The sequence below is a fragment of the Oratosquilla oratoria genome, chromosome 7 (genome assembly GCF_046742065.1).
Source record: "Oratosquilla oratoria isolate Oo_2021 chromosome 7, ASM4674206v1, whole genome shotgun sequence".
Lineage (NCBI taxonomy): Eukaryota > Metazoa > Arthropoda > Malacostraca > Stomatopoda > Squillidae > Oratosquilla > Oratosquilla oratoria.
The window spans coordinates 61244791-61263148 of NC_134783.1; the positions used below are offsets into that span (position 1 = coordinate 61244791).

At 42.3% G+C, this 18358-nt stretch overlaps 1 protein-coding gene across 1 annotated transcript in view; it reads left to right on the forward strand.

Annotated features, from left to right (window-relative positions):
• LOC143027182 (neuroguidin-like) overlaps positions 1-18358 on the forward strand; it is a 54755-nt gene that overhangs the window by 6453 nt on the left and 29944 nt on the right. Inside the window, exons 4-5 of the mRNA XM_076188332.1 lie at positions 39-124; positions 16362-16530. Of these exons, the coding sequence (XP_076044447.1) occupies positions 39-124; positions 16362-16530 (255 nt within the window). The remainder of the gene's footprint in view (positions 1-38; positions 125-16361; positions 16531-18358) is intronic.

Consider the following 18358-nt stretch of genomic DNA (forward strand, 5'->3'; position numbering starts at 1 on the left):
GTTGAGTTTTATTGATATATTATTTTCTTTTTTTTCAGAAAGAGCTGTTGAGTGCAGGGCTGTTTTAGAGCGGATAAAACCTTTAGAATCTAAGCTTAAATATCAGATTGATAGATACGTCAAGGTTAGTTTTTTTCTGTCAATTTTGGTTTTTAAGAAATTTTATGTAAGCAGTTGAAATACAGTGTAAGTCAATTCAGTTTCAGAGAAACTGATAGTTCTGGGTCTAGTACTTTTTATCACATATTTTGAAAGATGGAATGTTCTATCAACTTGCTCTATATGTAATGTACATCTGGTGGATAATGTAGTTTGTTCTCAAGTGAATGATTTAACACCATGAATATTGGGTGTGGATGTGCTGTGTCTTGCTACATTGCTTCAGAATCAGGCAGTGGGCCAGAAACAGGGATGATTCCTCATCCAAGAGGAACTAAGATAAATGGGTGACAGATATGTTGGGGTAGGTGCATGCCTTGACTGGCTACCTCCCTTGTAAGGTGGAAGAAGCCTTTAGTATATAAATAGAATGCTTGGTGTCATTTTTCGTATTTTTCTGAGCAGCACATGAAAATGATAGGCACACAATTTTATGCAAAAGCCCATGAACCCTTCTGCCCTTCATATCACATCACATTACACTAAATTTAGCCTATCAAAGGCATCATAAAAACAACTCCAGCTTTGGTGACCATACGGAAACAGCATATTCCAAATGTGGACGAACTAACAATTTATATAGCTTGTTAATGAGTGATGGACTTTTGAAATCAAAAGATTGCGCAATCAGTCCCAGAATCTTATTTGCTTTCTCAGAGGCTGAAATACACTGCTTGGATGATTTGAGATCGTTACTGATAATTACGCCGAGATCTTTTTCACTATCCACTTTTGTTAACGAATTTCCATATAACTTGTAATCGTACTTACTGGTATTTTTACCTATGTGCATTACCTTGCATTTACTTGTGTTAAATTTCATTAGCCACTTTTCAGACCATTGCTGTAATTTATCTAAATCTTCTTGAATATCTAATTGATTTGAGTGATCATTTGCCACTCCGCACAGTTTTGTATCATCAGCAAATTTGGAAACAGTAGATTTTAGTCCATGGTCTATATCATATATACTATGAATAGAAGTGGCCCAAGAACGGAACCCTGAGGAACTCCACTTGTAACATTTTTCCATCTAGAAGTTTTTCCATTTAAAACAACTCTCTGTTTTCGACCATTCAACCAATTACTAGTCCAACCTAATAGGCTACCACTTATTCCGTGTAAAGCTAATTTAGTAAGTAGTCTTTCGTGTGGGATGGTATCAAAAGCTTTTGCAAAGTCTAGATATATTAAATCTATATTGTTTCTTTTGTCATAATTCGAGATAACTGTGTTGTAGAATTCGAGTAAGTTAGTTACACAAGAACGTTTCCGTCTGAAACCATGCTGGCTATCGGTTACTTTCTAAATGATGTTCGATAGCATCTCTGATGATAGTTTCCATTATTTTTCCTACGATTGAAGTCAAACTTATAGGCCTGTAGTTATTTGGCTTCTTTTTGTCACCTTTTTTGAATATGGGAGTAACGTTAGCTAGCTTCCATTCTCTTGGGACATCTCCGGATATGATGGATTTCTTGAAAATAATTTCTAATGGAACAACAATCTCATTTTTCAATTTCTTTAAGATTCTTGGATGCCAACCATCAGGCCCTGGTGTTTTATTAACTTTGAGTTTATCTATACACCTTTTAATTTTTTCTTTTGTTATATTTACCGTAGTGAGTAAGTTTACCCTAGACTTTTCACAGTTTTCAGTTTGGAATTCACTTTGAGGTGTTTCGTTTACGAATACCGAGCTAAAATAATTGTTTAAGATAATACACATTCCTTCATTTGAATATTCAAGTTGACCGTCAGCATATAATAGTGGACCAATGTGATTCCTAACAACCTTTTTATCTCTAATGTAACTATAGAATTCTTTGGGATTCTCTTTGGATTTCTCAGCGATGTTCATTTCGTATTGTCGTTTTCTTTTTCTTAGTCTTTTTTAAATCTCTCTGTATTGATACATAACTTTCATAGTCATTAGATGCACCCGAGCACTTATATTCTATGCCTTTTTCTTTTTGGCTACCCCCCATGTAGGGGAAAAAAGTCTTTGGTATATGTATGTATGTATCTACAGCAAAGACCTAAGATAAAAGGTACAAGTAGGTGTTTGATTGCCTTGGGATAGTTGAAGGGTGGGTGTATGCCTTGGCTGGGCCACCCCCTTATATTGGGGAAAGTGCCTTATGGCACATGTGTGTATGTGTAAATGTACATTGGATTCAACCTGACTTTGGTTGCAAGAGGAATATCTTAAAAAGGAAAGGAGAGGGCATAGTGTGAGAGGAGAGTGGTTGTGAATGGATAGGGAATTGATACAACCTAAAGGGGTATTTTTTTGTCTGCTGTCATTTCTTGGGTGGCTGAGGTTAGGGTAGGGGATCACTATTGCCATGTATTGAAGCAATGGGGATAGACTGGTTTCAGTTGTTAGGCCGTGCTGGAGAGGTGGTGTGCCTGGCTGTAGTTCCTCTTGACCTGGGCAGTTGGCAGGGGATGATCCATCATCCACAATGAGCTCAGTTGAGAGGGCGAGCAAATGGGTTTTGGGTTGATGCGAGATGGATGAAGTGTGGATGTATACTTTGACTGTCAGCACCCCCTTCTCCCTTATTAGGAGGAAAGGGTATTTTGGTATATGTACAACAGCCTATTCCAAGCACTCCACAGTACTTTCATACAAAAACACATACCTACTTAGGAACAAAAAGGCTATACAATGGAGTCTCTCAGAGTGTAATCCTTTCACAATTACTGATCAATCTCTTCATGAATGATATTCCAACTCTAGAACCAGAACACCACTGTTCTCTCATATGCAGATGACCCAGCACAGTAAATAGAAAATAGCAGCAAAGAACACCCAGGCCTACTTGAACAAACTGGAACAGTGGCTAAAAATAACAGAGTGGAAGTTTCACCCCAGACTCTACAGTGATTTTGCTTACACCAGACAACCACGAATAGAAAAAGAAACATGCCCGAAAATAGAATTAAATGGCCAAATCCTTCTGTTGGAAAAGAACTAAAAAATTCCAGGCCTCACATTTCTAAAATTGCATGACTTTCAGCCCATATATCAAAGACCTGAAAGCAAAAAGCAAGAAAACAAACCTACTTAAATCCATATCAAGTACAAACTTTAGACAACAGAAAAACTCTAATAACCATCTACAAGCAATTTATAAGAACCACCCTCTACTGCACTACCACAGGATGGTTCCCAACACTCAATAAGATAAACACAGTAATTCACAATCCTTTCAGAATGGAGCAATTGGATGCTTGCATACAGAGACAAAAGTCTTACCCATAACCAAATAAAAATGTTAGGGACACAATTCTCTACCAAAACCCTAAACACCACACACCCCTCACAACCTTTCAAGTATCACCAACAGAATGTAGTAAAGAAGAAAAAAAGCTACACCAGCAGTGTACTACTCAAACATTTACAACAACTTTTTAATTATTCCACACTAAAACACTCACTCATATTACTGAACAAGCCCTTTAAGACAGACCACCAAACTCAATACTAAAAACAAAAACAAAAAAAAAAACACTATACTGGCATGCCTGCACTCAAGACACCATTCAATTTTAAGACACTACCAGTACAGAATATGACTGGCTATAGATTCAAACTACCCCAGTTGCAAACACAAAACAGAAGACACAAAACATTTGCTAATACAGTCAATGTGGATTGTTTTGCATACAGTTGATACTTTAGGGTCTATATGGGGCATCCCTACTGACCAGAGCCACACATCATTTTGTCTATGATAGAGGAAAACTCTGTTCATAGAGAAATGATGACACTTTTATACTACGACTGTCCCTCCATTATGCTGTCCCCCAACCCCTTGCCACTGTCCTGTATCATTTCTCTGAGTATTCATTTTCTGTGGTGGGGGAAAAGAATACTGCCACCAGGTAATTCCACTTGGATTGTAAGAGGCGAGAAGAAAGGGACAAAGGGACGGGAATTGGGACTAGGCATCCTTCTCCTTGTAGCCCCACAGGGGACATTCCTAAAAGAAAAAGTAAAGGCATAAGAGGGTCTGGGAGTTTTCGGACCAGCACTCTAAGGTTTGGGTCTTTTAATATGCGTGGATGTGGTACAGATGAGAGTAAAAGGGAAGAGATGGGTAGTATGTTTATGAGAAGAAATATGGATGTGTTGGCTTTGAGTGAAACTTAAGTTGAAAGGGAAGGGTGAGTGTAAGTTTGGGAGTGTAAGTGGGAGGTTATCAGGAGTGAAGAGAGGGCGAGGGAGGGAATGGGTGGCTATTCTAGTAAGTGAAGAGATAGGTAAATGGGTAGTGGAGTGGAAGGAGGTTTCCTCAAAGATAATGTGGATGAAGGTGAAACTGGGAAAGGAGATGTGGGTCTTTGTAAGTGCATATGGGCCTGGCAGTGAGAAGAGTGTAGAAGAAAGGGAGGCCTTTTGGATAGATTTAAATGAGTGCATAGAGGATTTAGGGAGAAATGTCAATGAAATAGTACTGGGAGACCATAATGCTAGAATAGGAAATGATCCAATTGATGGAGTGGTTGGCAAATGTGGAGTTCCAGGAAAGAATCGTAGTGGAGAGTTGATGGTGGAAATGTGTTTAGAAAGAGAATTGATGATAGCAAATACAGTGTTTCGGAAGAAAGTCAAGCATAAGTACACATGGGAGAGGGTGGTGGATGGAAGGGTGGTAGATAGAGCATTAATGGACTATGTAGTGGTAAATAGGATTATGATAGGAAGAGTTAAGGATGTACATGTGCTAAGGGGAGAGGATGGTGTGTGGAACAAGAAGGACAGGAGGAAATAGAAGAAAGGGTAGTGAATGGTGGGATGAGGAAACAAAGAAGGTTGTAGAAGAGAAGAAGCGAGCTTTCACAGATTGGTTACAAAATAGGACTGGCTGGTGAGGTTATTTAATGTTTGCTGGAGACAGGGTAGAGTGCCGGAGGATTGAAGGAGTGCCTGTATAGTTCCACTTTACATGGGAAAAAGGGACAAGTGTGAATGTAGTAGTTTTAGAGGGATTTGCTTGTTAAGTGTAGTTGTTGTTGTCGTTCCCTAGACTGTCTGTCCGAGCAGTCCCGTATCCCCAAGGAATGCCACAGCCGAAACTGGGTTTTCCCACAAATCCTTTATAGAGTGTATACTGTGTTGTTCGCGTGCATGATTGTGTATAATGCAGTCTTCCATTATGTGTTGTATGGTATGGGGTGAAATGTTACATCCTGGGCAGCTGTTCACAATGCGGTCATCCAGCCTCTTCTGGTAGCTTAGAAGTGCTGGGTGGTGGCCGCACCGCAGTCTGGCCAAGTGGACTCTGTCCTTTCGTGGGAGAGAGGATTCAGAAGGGTGGATATCAGGGGGTCTGGCATGCAGCAGTGTGTTAATGGAGCGGTGAGTGATATGATTATGAATATGTTTCCGGAGGCTGGTATTTGGTGGTTGTGGAGGAAGAGAAGAGAGTATTTGTGCGTAATAAAGGTCTTTGGGCATTGTTTAAATGTTTCTTGGTGTGTGTGGGTGTTCTGCTATGTAGTGTAGCGGGTGTGATGTGTTTGTGGTGGCTGCGGCAAGTGTTTGTGTGCCTCTCATGTTGAGGTGGTCCTTGACTTTGAGGACTTTTGTTTCATGGTGTAAATGGTCTGTAGGTGTTGTATTTGTGCAGCCTGTGATTGTTTTTAGGGCTTTGTTTTGTATGATTTGAAGGGTGTTGTGTTGTGTCTCACTGAGATTAGGAGCCCATGCAGGACTCGCATAATTCATCACTGAGCGTATGCATTGTTTGTATATTGTTATATTAGTTTCTTTGTTTTGTCCAAATGTTGTTCCAGTGATTGACTTAAGTGCATTAAGTCTAGGTGTGCATTTGTTTTTCATGTTTGTGATGTGTTGTTTGAAAGACATGGATGTATCATATGTTACACCAAGAATTTTCGGTGTGTTTGTGTGTGGTATTAGAGTGTTGTTGATGTAGAGATGAGGTATGTATTTGTATTCTTTTGTCCAGTTGGTGAGAAGTGTTGCTGTAGATTTGGTTGGAGCTATTTTGAGTCTGCTTGTGATGAACCATGTGTTGAGTGTATCTAGGTATGGCTGGATTATTTCTGCAGCTTTGTCTGTGTTATGATGTGTGCATGTGATTGATATGTCTGCGTAGGAAGAGATTTGTATTTCTGAGGTGTCTGGTGTGGGTAAGTCATGCATGTATAGATTAAATAGTGTGAGGGATAGAACTGAGCCCTGTGGTACTCCATTCTTAATGTTTCTGATGTGCGATGATTGGCCATTATATGACACGTAAGCATTCCTACCTGCCAGATAATTGGCCAGCCATCTTTTGGTGTTATTGTGCATGTCTGTGTTATATATTTTATTTGTTAGGTTGTGGCAGGGGATAGCATCAAAAGCTTTACTAATGTCTAATGTTATGGAAAGTGTTCTGTGGTGGGGTCTGTCTGAATTGATGCCATCTAAAATTCTTTGTGTGAGGTTTATCAGAAGAGTGTTTGTGGAGTGTAGTGGCCTAAAACCGTGTTGTGAGTCAGCAAGGGGAATATGTGGTGTGACAAGTTGAAGTATTAGGCGTTCAATGACTTTAGAGGGGGTGCAGAGAAGTGTGATTGGGCGGTGCGATGTTGGGATTGTTGGGTCTTTGTTCGGTTTTGGAATGGTGATTATTTTACCATGCTTCCAGATGTCGGGTATAGTGTTGTTGTTGTCATTCCCTAGACTGTCTGTCCGAGCAGTCCCGTCTCCCCAAGGAATGCTACAGCCGAAACTGGGTTTTCCCACAAATCCTTTATAGAGTGTATGTTGTATTGTTTGCGTGCATGACTGTGTATAATGCAGTCTTCCATTATGTGTTGTATGGTATGGGGTGAAATGTTACATCCTGGGCAGCTGTTCACAATGCGGTCATCCAGCCTCTTCTGGTAGCTTAGAAGTGCTGGGTGGTGACCGCACCGCAGTCTGGCCAAGTGGACTCTGTCCTTTCGTGGGAGAGAGGATTCAGAAGGGTGGATATCAGGGGGTCTGGCATGCAGCAGTGTGTTAATGGAGTGGTGTGTGATAAGGGTATAGTGTTGTGTTGTGGTGTTGTGATACTTTAGGGTCTATATGGGGCGCCCCTACTGACCAGAGCCACACATCATTTTGTCTATGATAGAGGAAAACTCTGTTCATAGAGAAATGATGACACTTTTATACTACGACTGTCCCTCCGTTACCCACATTTATATTTAGCTTTCTTCTATCACTTACTCTCCCGAACTCTGTCACCAACTTCCTCAATCCCTCCTCCAATCCTGCCACAAGTGCAGTGTCGTCCGCAAATAACAGCTGGCTCACCTCCCACTTTTCTCCATTTTCTTTAACCATCTCCAATCCCTGACCCACTACCCTTGGATGCAAAAAGAAAAAGGCATAGAATATAAGTGCTCGGGTGCATCTAATGACTATGAAAGTTATGTATCAATACAGAGAGTTTTAAAAAAGACAATAAAAAAGAAAACTACAATACGAAATGAGCACGGGTATAGTGTTGTGTGAATAGCTGTAGTTTGCAATGTTTGTGAGTGCGTGTATACCTTGTGGTCCAATGTGTTTTAGGTAGATGTTGCTTATGTTATCAGGGCTACAGGGAGATGAGTGCTTGAGATTATGTATTATGAGTTTTGTCTGACTGTCTATGAAGGGTGTATAGTCTGAGTCTGTGGGGAAGTCTTTCTTACGTCGAATGGTGCGTCGGTCGTCAGGGTGAGAAGTGAGATGGCTAGTCTGTGCAAAATGACGTATGAGTGCGTTTGCTTGTTGTCTGTTAGAGGGTAGATTATCTGTTGTTGTGATTATTGCTGCGTGAGAGCGTGTAGTGTTACTGTTGGATAGTGTAATGCTGTTGAGTGTTTTGTACAATTTGCTGGTGTTTTGTGATCAAGTGTATTGATAAAGTTTTGCCAATTTTGTGTTTTTTGTTTGTGTATTTTATTAGCAATCATAGTGTTTAGTGTTTGTATTTGGTCTGCTATGTTTTGAGGGATAGGTGTGGGGGTATCGTGTTTAAGTGTGTCACGTTGTCTGATGAGGCCTTGGATTTCTGGTGTGAAGTTGGGGTTGTGTGATTTTCTGTTGCCTCTAGGGATGTATCTCTTGTCTGCATTTTGTATGATTGTATTAAAAGTGTTAAGTGTAGTTGGGAAGGCTTATGTGAGGATCTTGATTGAGAGGATTAGGAGAGGAAGAGAGGGAGTAATTGGTGAGGAACAGTGTGGATTTAGGACGGGTAGAGGTTGTGTAGATCAGATTTTTGTGGTAAGACAGAAATGTGGATTTAGGATGGGTAGAGGTTGTGTAGATCAGATTTTTGTGGTAAGACAGAAATGTGAGAAAACTATAGGAAAGGGGAAGGATGTTTTTTGGGCTTTTATGGATCTGGAAAAGGCTTATGATAGGGTAGAGAGAAAGGCACTGTAGGAGGTTATGCAGATATACGGGATAGGAGGAAAGCTTCTAGGAGCTGTCAAGAGTTTTTATGAGAGTAATAGAGCTTGTGTCAGGATTAGAAATGGAGAGAGTGAGTGGTTCGAGGTAAAGGTGGGACTTCGTCAAGGATGCGTTATGTCGCCCTGGCTGTTGAACTTATTCATGGATGGGGTAGTGCGAGAGGTAAATGCAAGGGTAGTGGGTCAGGGATTGGAGATGGTTAAAGAAAATGGAGAAAAGTGGGAGGTGAGCCAGCTGTTATTTGTGGACGACACTGCACTTGTGGCAGGATCGGAGGAGGGACTGAGGAAGTTGATGACAGAGTTTGGGAGAGTAAGTGATAGAAGAAAGCTAAAGATAAATGTGGGTAAAAGTAAGGTGATGAGATATACAAGGGGTGAAAGTGGCAGCAGACTGGAAGTGAATATTAAGGGAGAGCGACTGGAGGAAGTGGATAGTTTTAAGTTTTAGATACTTGGGTGCAAATGTGACACGGTTGAGGTAGAATGTAGATTGAGAGAAGTGAGTAAATGCCTTGGTGGATTAAAAAGTGTAATGAGAAATAGACATTTGGGAATGGGTGCAAGGAGGAGACTGTATGAAGGAGTGATTGTGCCAGGGGTGGAAAGGGAGTTGGGAGATAGGGTTGATGAAAGAGTATTGGGATGGTTTGGACACATGGAAGGAATGAGTGAAGAAAGACTAGTAAAAGAGGTATGTAAGGCAGATGTGGAGGGAGTGAACATGAGGGGACGTCCTAGGATGAGGTGGATGGATGGGGTGAAGGGGGCTTTGGGGAAGAGGGGAATGTCTGTTGAGGAAGGACGGGAGAGGACAGAAGACAGGAGTGAATGGAAAATGGTTGTATATGGATGATGTTGTGATGCATGAGGTGGAATGGGCAGGGTGATGGGGGTGAGGTAGTATGTGTGAGCAAAATTTGATGCAGCCCGAAGGGATTTCTCCCCGTCTTCTCCTTTTATGCATGGGGGGACGGAGAGGGGGGGTTGCCGATTTAATGAAGCGGCCTTGCTGTGGATGTGCTGTGTCTTGCGACACTGCTTTTGACCCAGGGCAGTGGACAAGGTGCAGGGATGACCCGTCATCCAGGAGGTGCTAAGATAAGAGGGAGGGTGGAGGGGTGTGAAGTGTATTCAGGGATGGAATGGGTGGGAATGATTTTATGCCTTTTCCTTTTTGGCTACCTTGGTATATGTATGTATGTACAAAAAATAAATACTTACGCCATCAATGCTACTTCCTGATGGGGAAGCCCTTGGCCTTAACCCCTTCCATACGGTGCCGCATACGTAGGCAGCATGAGGAGCAAGTGGATATGCGAGGCTGCCATATCGGCGTCTTGATTATATTTATTGTAGTTGCCCCTGCGTAATGACATACTCTCTGAACTGTCTTCATCACATTTTCTATGGTTATCAAGATTCACGGGTGAAAGAGAGAACGATCGATATAAGTGGTGACTATATTTTATGATGCGAGTATTATTACGACACATCGTACGTCTGGCCTGCCCGCAAGATTTTGGCCCGTACTGAAGAGGTTAATGACCTGCAGGAGTCTCTTGAGGATAGAACCAGTCAAATTCTGAGAGTGGGAAGCAGGACTTTTCTCCCACACCTTCCAGATGGCCTCAAGCTTGGGAATCGTAAATGTGTCCTCCTGACGAAGGCATGCCTTCATCATTCCCCATAAGTTTTCTATGTGTGAAATATCAGGTGACTGACCAGGTCAATCCTCTGTATAGTTGACCTTAACAGTCTGGCCCTTAGGGAGTAATACAAGGTTCCCCAAGCCACCATAGCCAAGGGCACCCCATACCATAAGATAGGGTGGATGTTTAACACTCATCACTGTCAAGCGTGGGTCACACACTGAGGGACTTCCACACTTTCGTTCCCTTGCTCTCACTTATACAAAAGGTCAGTTTGCCAGTCCAAAGGACCTTATGCCACTGAACAAGGTCCCAGTCTTTATGATCCTTGGCAAATTGGACACAGCAGTGCCTTGTTTCGCAATGATGAGGGGCTTCACACGTGCTTTCACTTTCGAGTAATTCAATCGCTTCTGAATATTTTCCTGAATTGTCCTGATGGAGATGTCACCTAGAAGCTTAGGGTTCTTTTCCTTCAGTTCCTTTGTAATTGTAGAAGGGTTAAGGTCCAACAACGCCTCTGGCGAAATCTTCAGGGGCTTGCCCCCAGCATGTTTGTGGAGGGGCACAGTATCAACCCCTCTGGCCACACACCATTTTATCAGAAGTTGGGGGACAGTACACTCAGTTACACCTATTGCCTTGGCTATTTCTCAATTATTCTTCCCACTTTGTATAGTTCAATCACAATGTTATCACACTGCAATTTCCAGGCATCACACCAAGGGCAGGGCACACACCAAAAGTCGGTGAACACCATGAGGAAAAATGAAGAAACTTGGTAACAACACAGAAAAAAAAAAACACTTCCACTGAAGGACAATCACACACTGACCGGCTTTGTATCATGTGGCTATTGTGTGGGTGGATGTTTGAAGGTTGCCAGTTAGTCATTTTCTCACACACTGTTTTTGTGAACGAGATATTACATAGGTCTCAAAAATGCAGACCGTTATGCATACTCAAAAAGTTTGCAAAACAGTCCTTGCTAACTGTACAGTGCCTCGCACTAACACTCCCTGGACAAGAACATAATATATCTCTCATGGACTTGTGGACTTGTCTAAGTACTGCTGCCAATTACATGAAGGCCACAAGTTTTCTACAAGAGAGACCAGATCACAAAACAAACACTCCTGAGCAAACTACCAAATTATTTTATATACCAAAGTGCCAGAAATCAACCCAGCAAGGAAATCACTTCCAAGACACAAGTAGCCCTTGTTCAGGTCATCACTCTGTACTAGGGCAGTATCAACAAAGAATCAGCCTGGTAACAAACACCAGTTTCCCTAGATGTAATCACTACACACTTACAAAATACACTAGCTTACATCATCTTACATATACCAAGGCTTTTCCCCCTTACAAGGGAGGTAGCCAAAAAGGAAAAGGCATAGAATCATTCCCACCCATTCCATCCCTGAATACACTCCACACCCCTCCACCCTCCCTCTTATCTTAGCACCTCCTGGATGATGGGTCATCCCTGCACCTTGCCCACTGCCCTGGGTCAGAAGCAGTGTCGCAAGACACAGCACATCCGCAGCAAGGCCGCTTCATTAAATCGGTGTCCCCCCTCTCCGTCCCCCCATGCATAAAAGGTGAAGACGGGGAGAAATCCCTTTGGGCTGCGTCAAATTTTGCTCATACATACTACCTCACCCCCCATCCCCCCACCCATTCCACCTCATGCATCACAACATCATCCATATACAACCATTCTCCATTCACCCCTGTCTTCTGTCCTCTCTTGTCCTTCCTCAACAGACATTCCCCTCTTCCCCAAAGCCCCCTTCACCCCATCCATCCACCTCATCCTAGGACGTCCCCTCATGTTCACTCCCTCCACATCTGCCTTCCATACCTCTTTTACTAGTCTTTCTTCACTCATTCTTTCCATGTGTCCAAACCATCCTAATACTCTTTCATCAACCCTATCTCCCAACTCCCTTTCAACCCATGTTCTTCTCCTCACCTCCTCATTTCTCACTCTATCTAGCCTAGTAACCCCCATCATACTTCTCAAGACACCTCATCTCAAACACATTTAAACTCCTCTCTTCCTCTCTTATGTTCCATGTTTCTGCCTCATACAGTGCTGTTGGCACAATCACTCCTTCATACAGTCTCCTCATAGCATCCATTCCCAAATGTCTATTCCTCATTACACTTTTTAATCCAAGGCATTTACTCGCTTCTCTCAATCTACATTCTACCTCCACCTTCACTCCACCTTTTCCTGTCACATTTGCACCCAAGTATCTAAAACTATCCACTTCCTCCAGTCGCTCTCCCTTAATGCTCACTTCCAGTCTACTGCCACTTTCACCCCTTGTACATCTCATCACCTTACTTTTACCCACATTTATCTTTAGCATTCTTCTATCACATACTCTCCCAAACTCTGTCACCAACTTCCTCAATCCCTCCTCCGATCCTGCCACAAGCGCAGTGTCGTCAGCAAACAACAGCTGGCTCACCTCCCACTTTTCTCCATTTTCTTTAACCATCTCCAATCCCTGACCCACTACCCTTGCATTTACCTCTTGCACTACCCCATCCATGTATAAGTTGTAAAGCCAGGGTGACATAACGCATCCTTGACGAAGTCCCACCTTGTAAAGTGGAACTATACAGGCACTCCTCCAGTCCTCCGGCACTCTACCCTCTCTCCAGCAAACATTAAATAACCTCACCAACCAGTCCACCATCACTGTACCTCCTTTTTTTTAGACATTCTGCATGGCATCCATCCAGACCAGGTGCCTTACTTGCTTTCATCATCTTAACAGCTGCCTTCACCTCATCCTTCCTTATTTCTCCTCCATTTTCCTCACTCATCACGGTCATTTTCTTAGCATTTCCCACTGGAACTATCTTTCCCTGCCTATCCTCCTTCACATTTAGCAACTCCCTAAAATATTCTGCCCATCTACCCCTTACTACCTTCTCTTCCATTATCATCTCTCCATCTGCACCTTTTACCTTTTCTTCTCTACTTGATTCGCCTCCTCTTCCTCTCTTAATTTCTTCTATCACATACTCTCCCAAACTCTGTCACCAACTTCCTCAGTCCCTCCTCTGATCCTGCCACAAGCGCAGTGTCGTCAGCAAACAACAGCTGGCTCACCTCCCACTTTTCTCCATTTTCTTTAACCATCTCCAATCCCTGACCCACTACCCTTGCATTTACCTCTCGCACTACCCCATCCATGTATAAATTGTAAAGCCAGGGTGACATAACGCATCCTTGACGAAGTCCCACCTTTACCTCGAACCACTCACTCTCCATTTCTAATCCTGACACAAGCTCTACTACTCTCATAAAAACTCTTGACAGCTCCTAGAAGCTTTCCTCCTATCCCATATATCTGCATAACCTCCCACAGTGCCTTTCTGTCTACCCTATCGTAAGCCTTTTCCAGATCCATAAAAGCCCAAAAAACATCCTTCCCCTTTCCTATAGCTTTCTCACATATCTGTCTTACCACAAAGATCTGATCTACACAACCTCTACCCGTCCTAAATCCACATTGTTCCTCACCAATTACTCCCTCTGTTCCTCTCCTAATTCTCTCAATCAAGATCCTCCCATAAGCCTTCCCAACTACACTTAACAAGCTAATCCCTTTGAAACTACTACATTCACACTTGTCCCCTTTTCCCTTGTAAAGTGGAACTATACAGGCACTCCTCCAGTCCTCCGGCACTCTACCCTCTCACCAGCAAACATTAAATAACCTCACCAACCAGTCCACCATCACTGTACCTCCTTTTTTTAGACATTCCACATGGCATCCATCCAGACCAGGTGCCTTACTTGCTTTCATCATCATCTTAACAGCTGCCTTCACCTCATCCTTCCTTATTTCTCCTCCATTTTCCTCACTCATCACGGTCATTTTCTTAGCATTTCCCATTGGAACTATCTTTCCCTGCCTATCCTCCTTCACATTTAGCAACTCCCTAAAATATTCTGCCCATCTTCCCCTTACTACCTTCTCTTCCATTATCATCTCTCCATCTGCACCTTTTACCTTTTCTTCTCTACTTGATTCGCCTCCTCTTCCTCTCTTAATTTCTTTCCAAAACATCGTTTTATTACTTTCAAAATTTTCTGTCATACTCTTACCCCACTTCACATCTGCTCTCCTCTTTGCCTCCTTTACCTTTTGCTTTACTTCTCTTTTCTTTTCTTTGTACCTCTCATATGACTCCCTCGTCCTATTTTGTAACCAATCTGTGAAAGCTCGCTTCTTCTCTTCTACAACCTTCTTTGTTTCCTCATCCCACCATTCACTACCCTTCCTTCTATTTCCTCCTGTCCTTCTTGTTCCACACACCATCCTTGCACACTTTGTGACTCCCTCCTTGAACCATCCCCATTCCTCCTCCACACCTAGCTCTACTCTATCCTTCACTCCCTCCCACTCCTTCAGCTTCTTCTTGTACTCCTTTTCCTTTTCATTTAAAGAGTTCACTCTAAGCACCTCCCTACCTTTTGTCCCTTTCCTCTTTCTCCATCTATCCTCCACTCTCAACTTATCTTCCACCAAAAAATGATCTGATATTCCCCCACCCTCTCCCCTTAGCACATGTACATCCTTAACTCTTCCTATCATAGTCCTATTTACCACTACATAATCCATCAACGCTCTATCTACCACCCTTCCATCCACCACCCTCTCCCATGTGTACTTATGCTTGACTTTCTTCCGAAACACTGTATTTGCTATCATCAACTCTCTTTCTAGACACATTTCCACCATCAACTCTCCACTACCATTCTTTCCTGGAACTCCACATTTCCCAACCACTCCATCATTTCCTACCCTAGCATTAAGGTCTCCCAGTACTATTTCATTGACATTTCTCCCTAAATCCTCTATGCACTCATTTAAATCTATCCAAAAGGCCTCCCTTTCTTTCACACTCTTCTCACTGCTAGCCCCATATGCACTTACAAAGACCCACATCTCCTTTCCCAGTTTCACCTTCATCCACATTATCCTTGAGGAAACCTCCTTCCACTCCACTACCCGTTTACCTATCCCTTCACTTACTAGAATAGCCACCCATTCCCTCCCTCACCCTCTCTTCACTCCTGATAACCTCCCACTTACACTCCCAAATTTACACTCGCCCTTCCCTTTCAACTTAGTTTCACTCAAAGCCAACACATCCATCTTTCTTCTCACAAACATACTACCTATCTCTTCCCTTTTACTCTCATCTGTACCACATCCACGCACATTAAAAGACCCAAACCTTAGGGCGCTGGTCGGAAAACTCCCAGACCCTCTTATGCCTTTACTTTTTCGTTTAGGAATGTCCCCTGTGGGGCTACAAGGAGAAGGATACCTAGTCCCACTCCCCGTCCCTTTCTTCTCACCTCTTACGATCCAAGTGGAAATACTTGGTGGCAGTATTCTTTTCCCCCACCACGGAATTCCCCCACAGCAGAAAATGAATACTCAGAGAAATGGTACAGGACAGCAGCAAGGGGTTGGGGGACAGCATAACGGAGGGACAGTCGTAGTACAAAAGTGTCATCATTTCTCTATGAAGAGTTTTCCTCTATCATAGACAAAATGATGTGTGGCTCTGGTCCGTAGGTAGCCCCATATAGACCCTAAAGTATCAACTGCATGCTACTTTGCCACAATAACAAGCAGCCAATACCCCAGACTCTCAATTATTCCAGACATCGTAAAGCTTCTGCTATGAATGACTTGTGGGCTGAACTAGTGGTCATGGCCAGTTTCATGGGGAGCTTTGATTTCCTGTAAGAGAGAACTGGGGCAATGGGTTGATTGGTTCTGGGTGATTCCTTGCTATTTTATGTATCTCTGTAGAAGTTACCTACAGATGCTGCTTGAGGGGCTGTAGGAGCAACTCCCTCAGTAGTGAAGGGGGGTTATGATATGTATATGTATATATGGTGATTACTTGCAGTCCTGTTTGTTGATATCTGTTTTGTTTGTTAAGAATTGTACTTTTTATGTATCAGTGTATTGAATCTAAAATCATTGTGGTGGTGTTGACAGTAACTATCTGGTCTTTTATGTGCAGGCTGCTTCTTCAGAAGTGCAGAATGACAAGGACTCTACTAGGCTAACTGGTGACTTGGACAACATTGTCTCATCATCAGATGATGAGGAAGGTGATACTGAACCTATAAGAAGCAGACGAGGGGAAGACAGAATTTATAGAGCCCCCAAGATTAGTCAAGTTCATTACCGTAAGTTTTAGACAGTTGTCATTAGAATGTAACATTGGTTTTCATTGTTTTTAACCTCTTCAATAATGTAAACATTTTAGTTTATAACCTAGATTTTATCTGTTTGATGATAATGCCCTTCACATCAGTCTTAACCCACAGTGTGGGATGTGTAAGCTATGTTTCTTGTGTGACCAATAAGGTAGAATCCAGTTATTGAAATAAGTATAGTTGGTACAATGGAAAAAGAAAAAGATTAAAAAATATTAAGTGAACCAATGAAGAGAGGTCTGGACATAAGTAAGGTGGAATCACCAAGAGGTGTCATCCACCAAAAAACATGTTTAATTAACACTCCAAGAATAAACAAGGTGGGAGAACAACAGTTTTTCAGGTTTTCAAAGAAATCTAGGAGAAATAGGTAAAAGCTTATAGATAGAGAAGTAAGACATAGTAATGCATTAAGAAATTGCGAAGTAAACGAATTATTGGAAGAAATCATAGATTTAAAATTGAACTACTGAGCTATACTTAGGGAATTGATTACCTTGCGTAAGAGTAACGAGCAAACAATTAGAAAGTTGAGTGACCGAAAGAGCAAAATTGATATCCTCAAAAGAGAAAACAAAAGAAGGAAAAATGAGGACAAAAATAAAAATGAAGAACTGAAAAAGGAGGTCAAAGAGCAATTACAGGTAGTGACTGGAAAGGTGGAAGAGTCAAGTAAAGAAACAGACCTCAATAAACTTAAAAATCAATGGAAACAAAGAACAGGAAAACCAAAAAATATCCTTTAGAGAAATAGTACAAAAGCAGATGGAGGAAAATACAAAAGAAACAGTTATGAAAGTACATACATACATATACCAAGGCTTTTTCCCCCCTACAAGGGAGGTAGCCAAAAAGAAAAAGGCATAAAATCATTCCCACCCATTCCATCCCTAAATACACTCCACTCCCCTCCACCCTCCCTCCCTCCCATCTTAGCACCTCCTGGATGATGGGTCATCCCTGCAGCTTGTCCACTGCCCTGGGTCAGAGGCAGTGTTGCAAGGCACAGCACATCCACAGCAAGGCAGCTTCATTAAATTGGTGACCCCCTGTCTATATCAATCAGCGAATATTATACCGCACTAATATCACAATGTAAATAGTTCACGTCCACTGCCTGGTGGTGGGAACTATGCCGTGACGTCATGGCGTCAGTGTGGCAAAGGTAATAGATGATATGTACAACAGCATCCTAGCCTGAATTGTCCTAACTAGGTCATCTATCATACATAGTCCCTATGCTCCGTTACACATGGGATTAAGTGTCTCCTATCCTGACATGTGTTTACAATGTATGTGTGTCGTATGCCTATGGGTGTCTATCATGATCGTGCCATATGCACGGGGATATGAAATACCCAGACCTGGACACATGTGCCACAACTCTAGCCTAGTAACCCCCATCATACTTCTCAGACACCTCATCTCAAACACATTCAAACTCCTTCTTTCTTCCTCTCTTATGTTCCATGTTTCTACCCCATACAGTGCTGTTGGCACAATCACTCCTTCATACAGTCTCCTCATAGCATCCATTCCCAAATGTCTATTCCTCATTACACTTTTTAATCCACCAAAGCATTTACTCGCTTCTCTCAATCTATATTCTATCTCCACCTCCACACCACCTTTTCCTGCCACATTTGCACCCAAGTATCTAAAACTATCCACTTCCTCCAGTCGCTCTCCCTTAATGCTTTCTTCTAGTCTGCTGCCACTTTCACCCCTTGTACATCTCATCACCTTACTTTTACCCACATTTATCTTCAGCTTTCTTTCATACACTCTCCTAAACTCT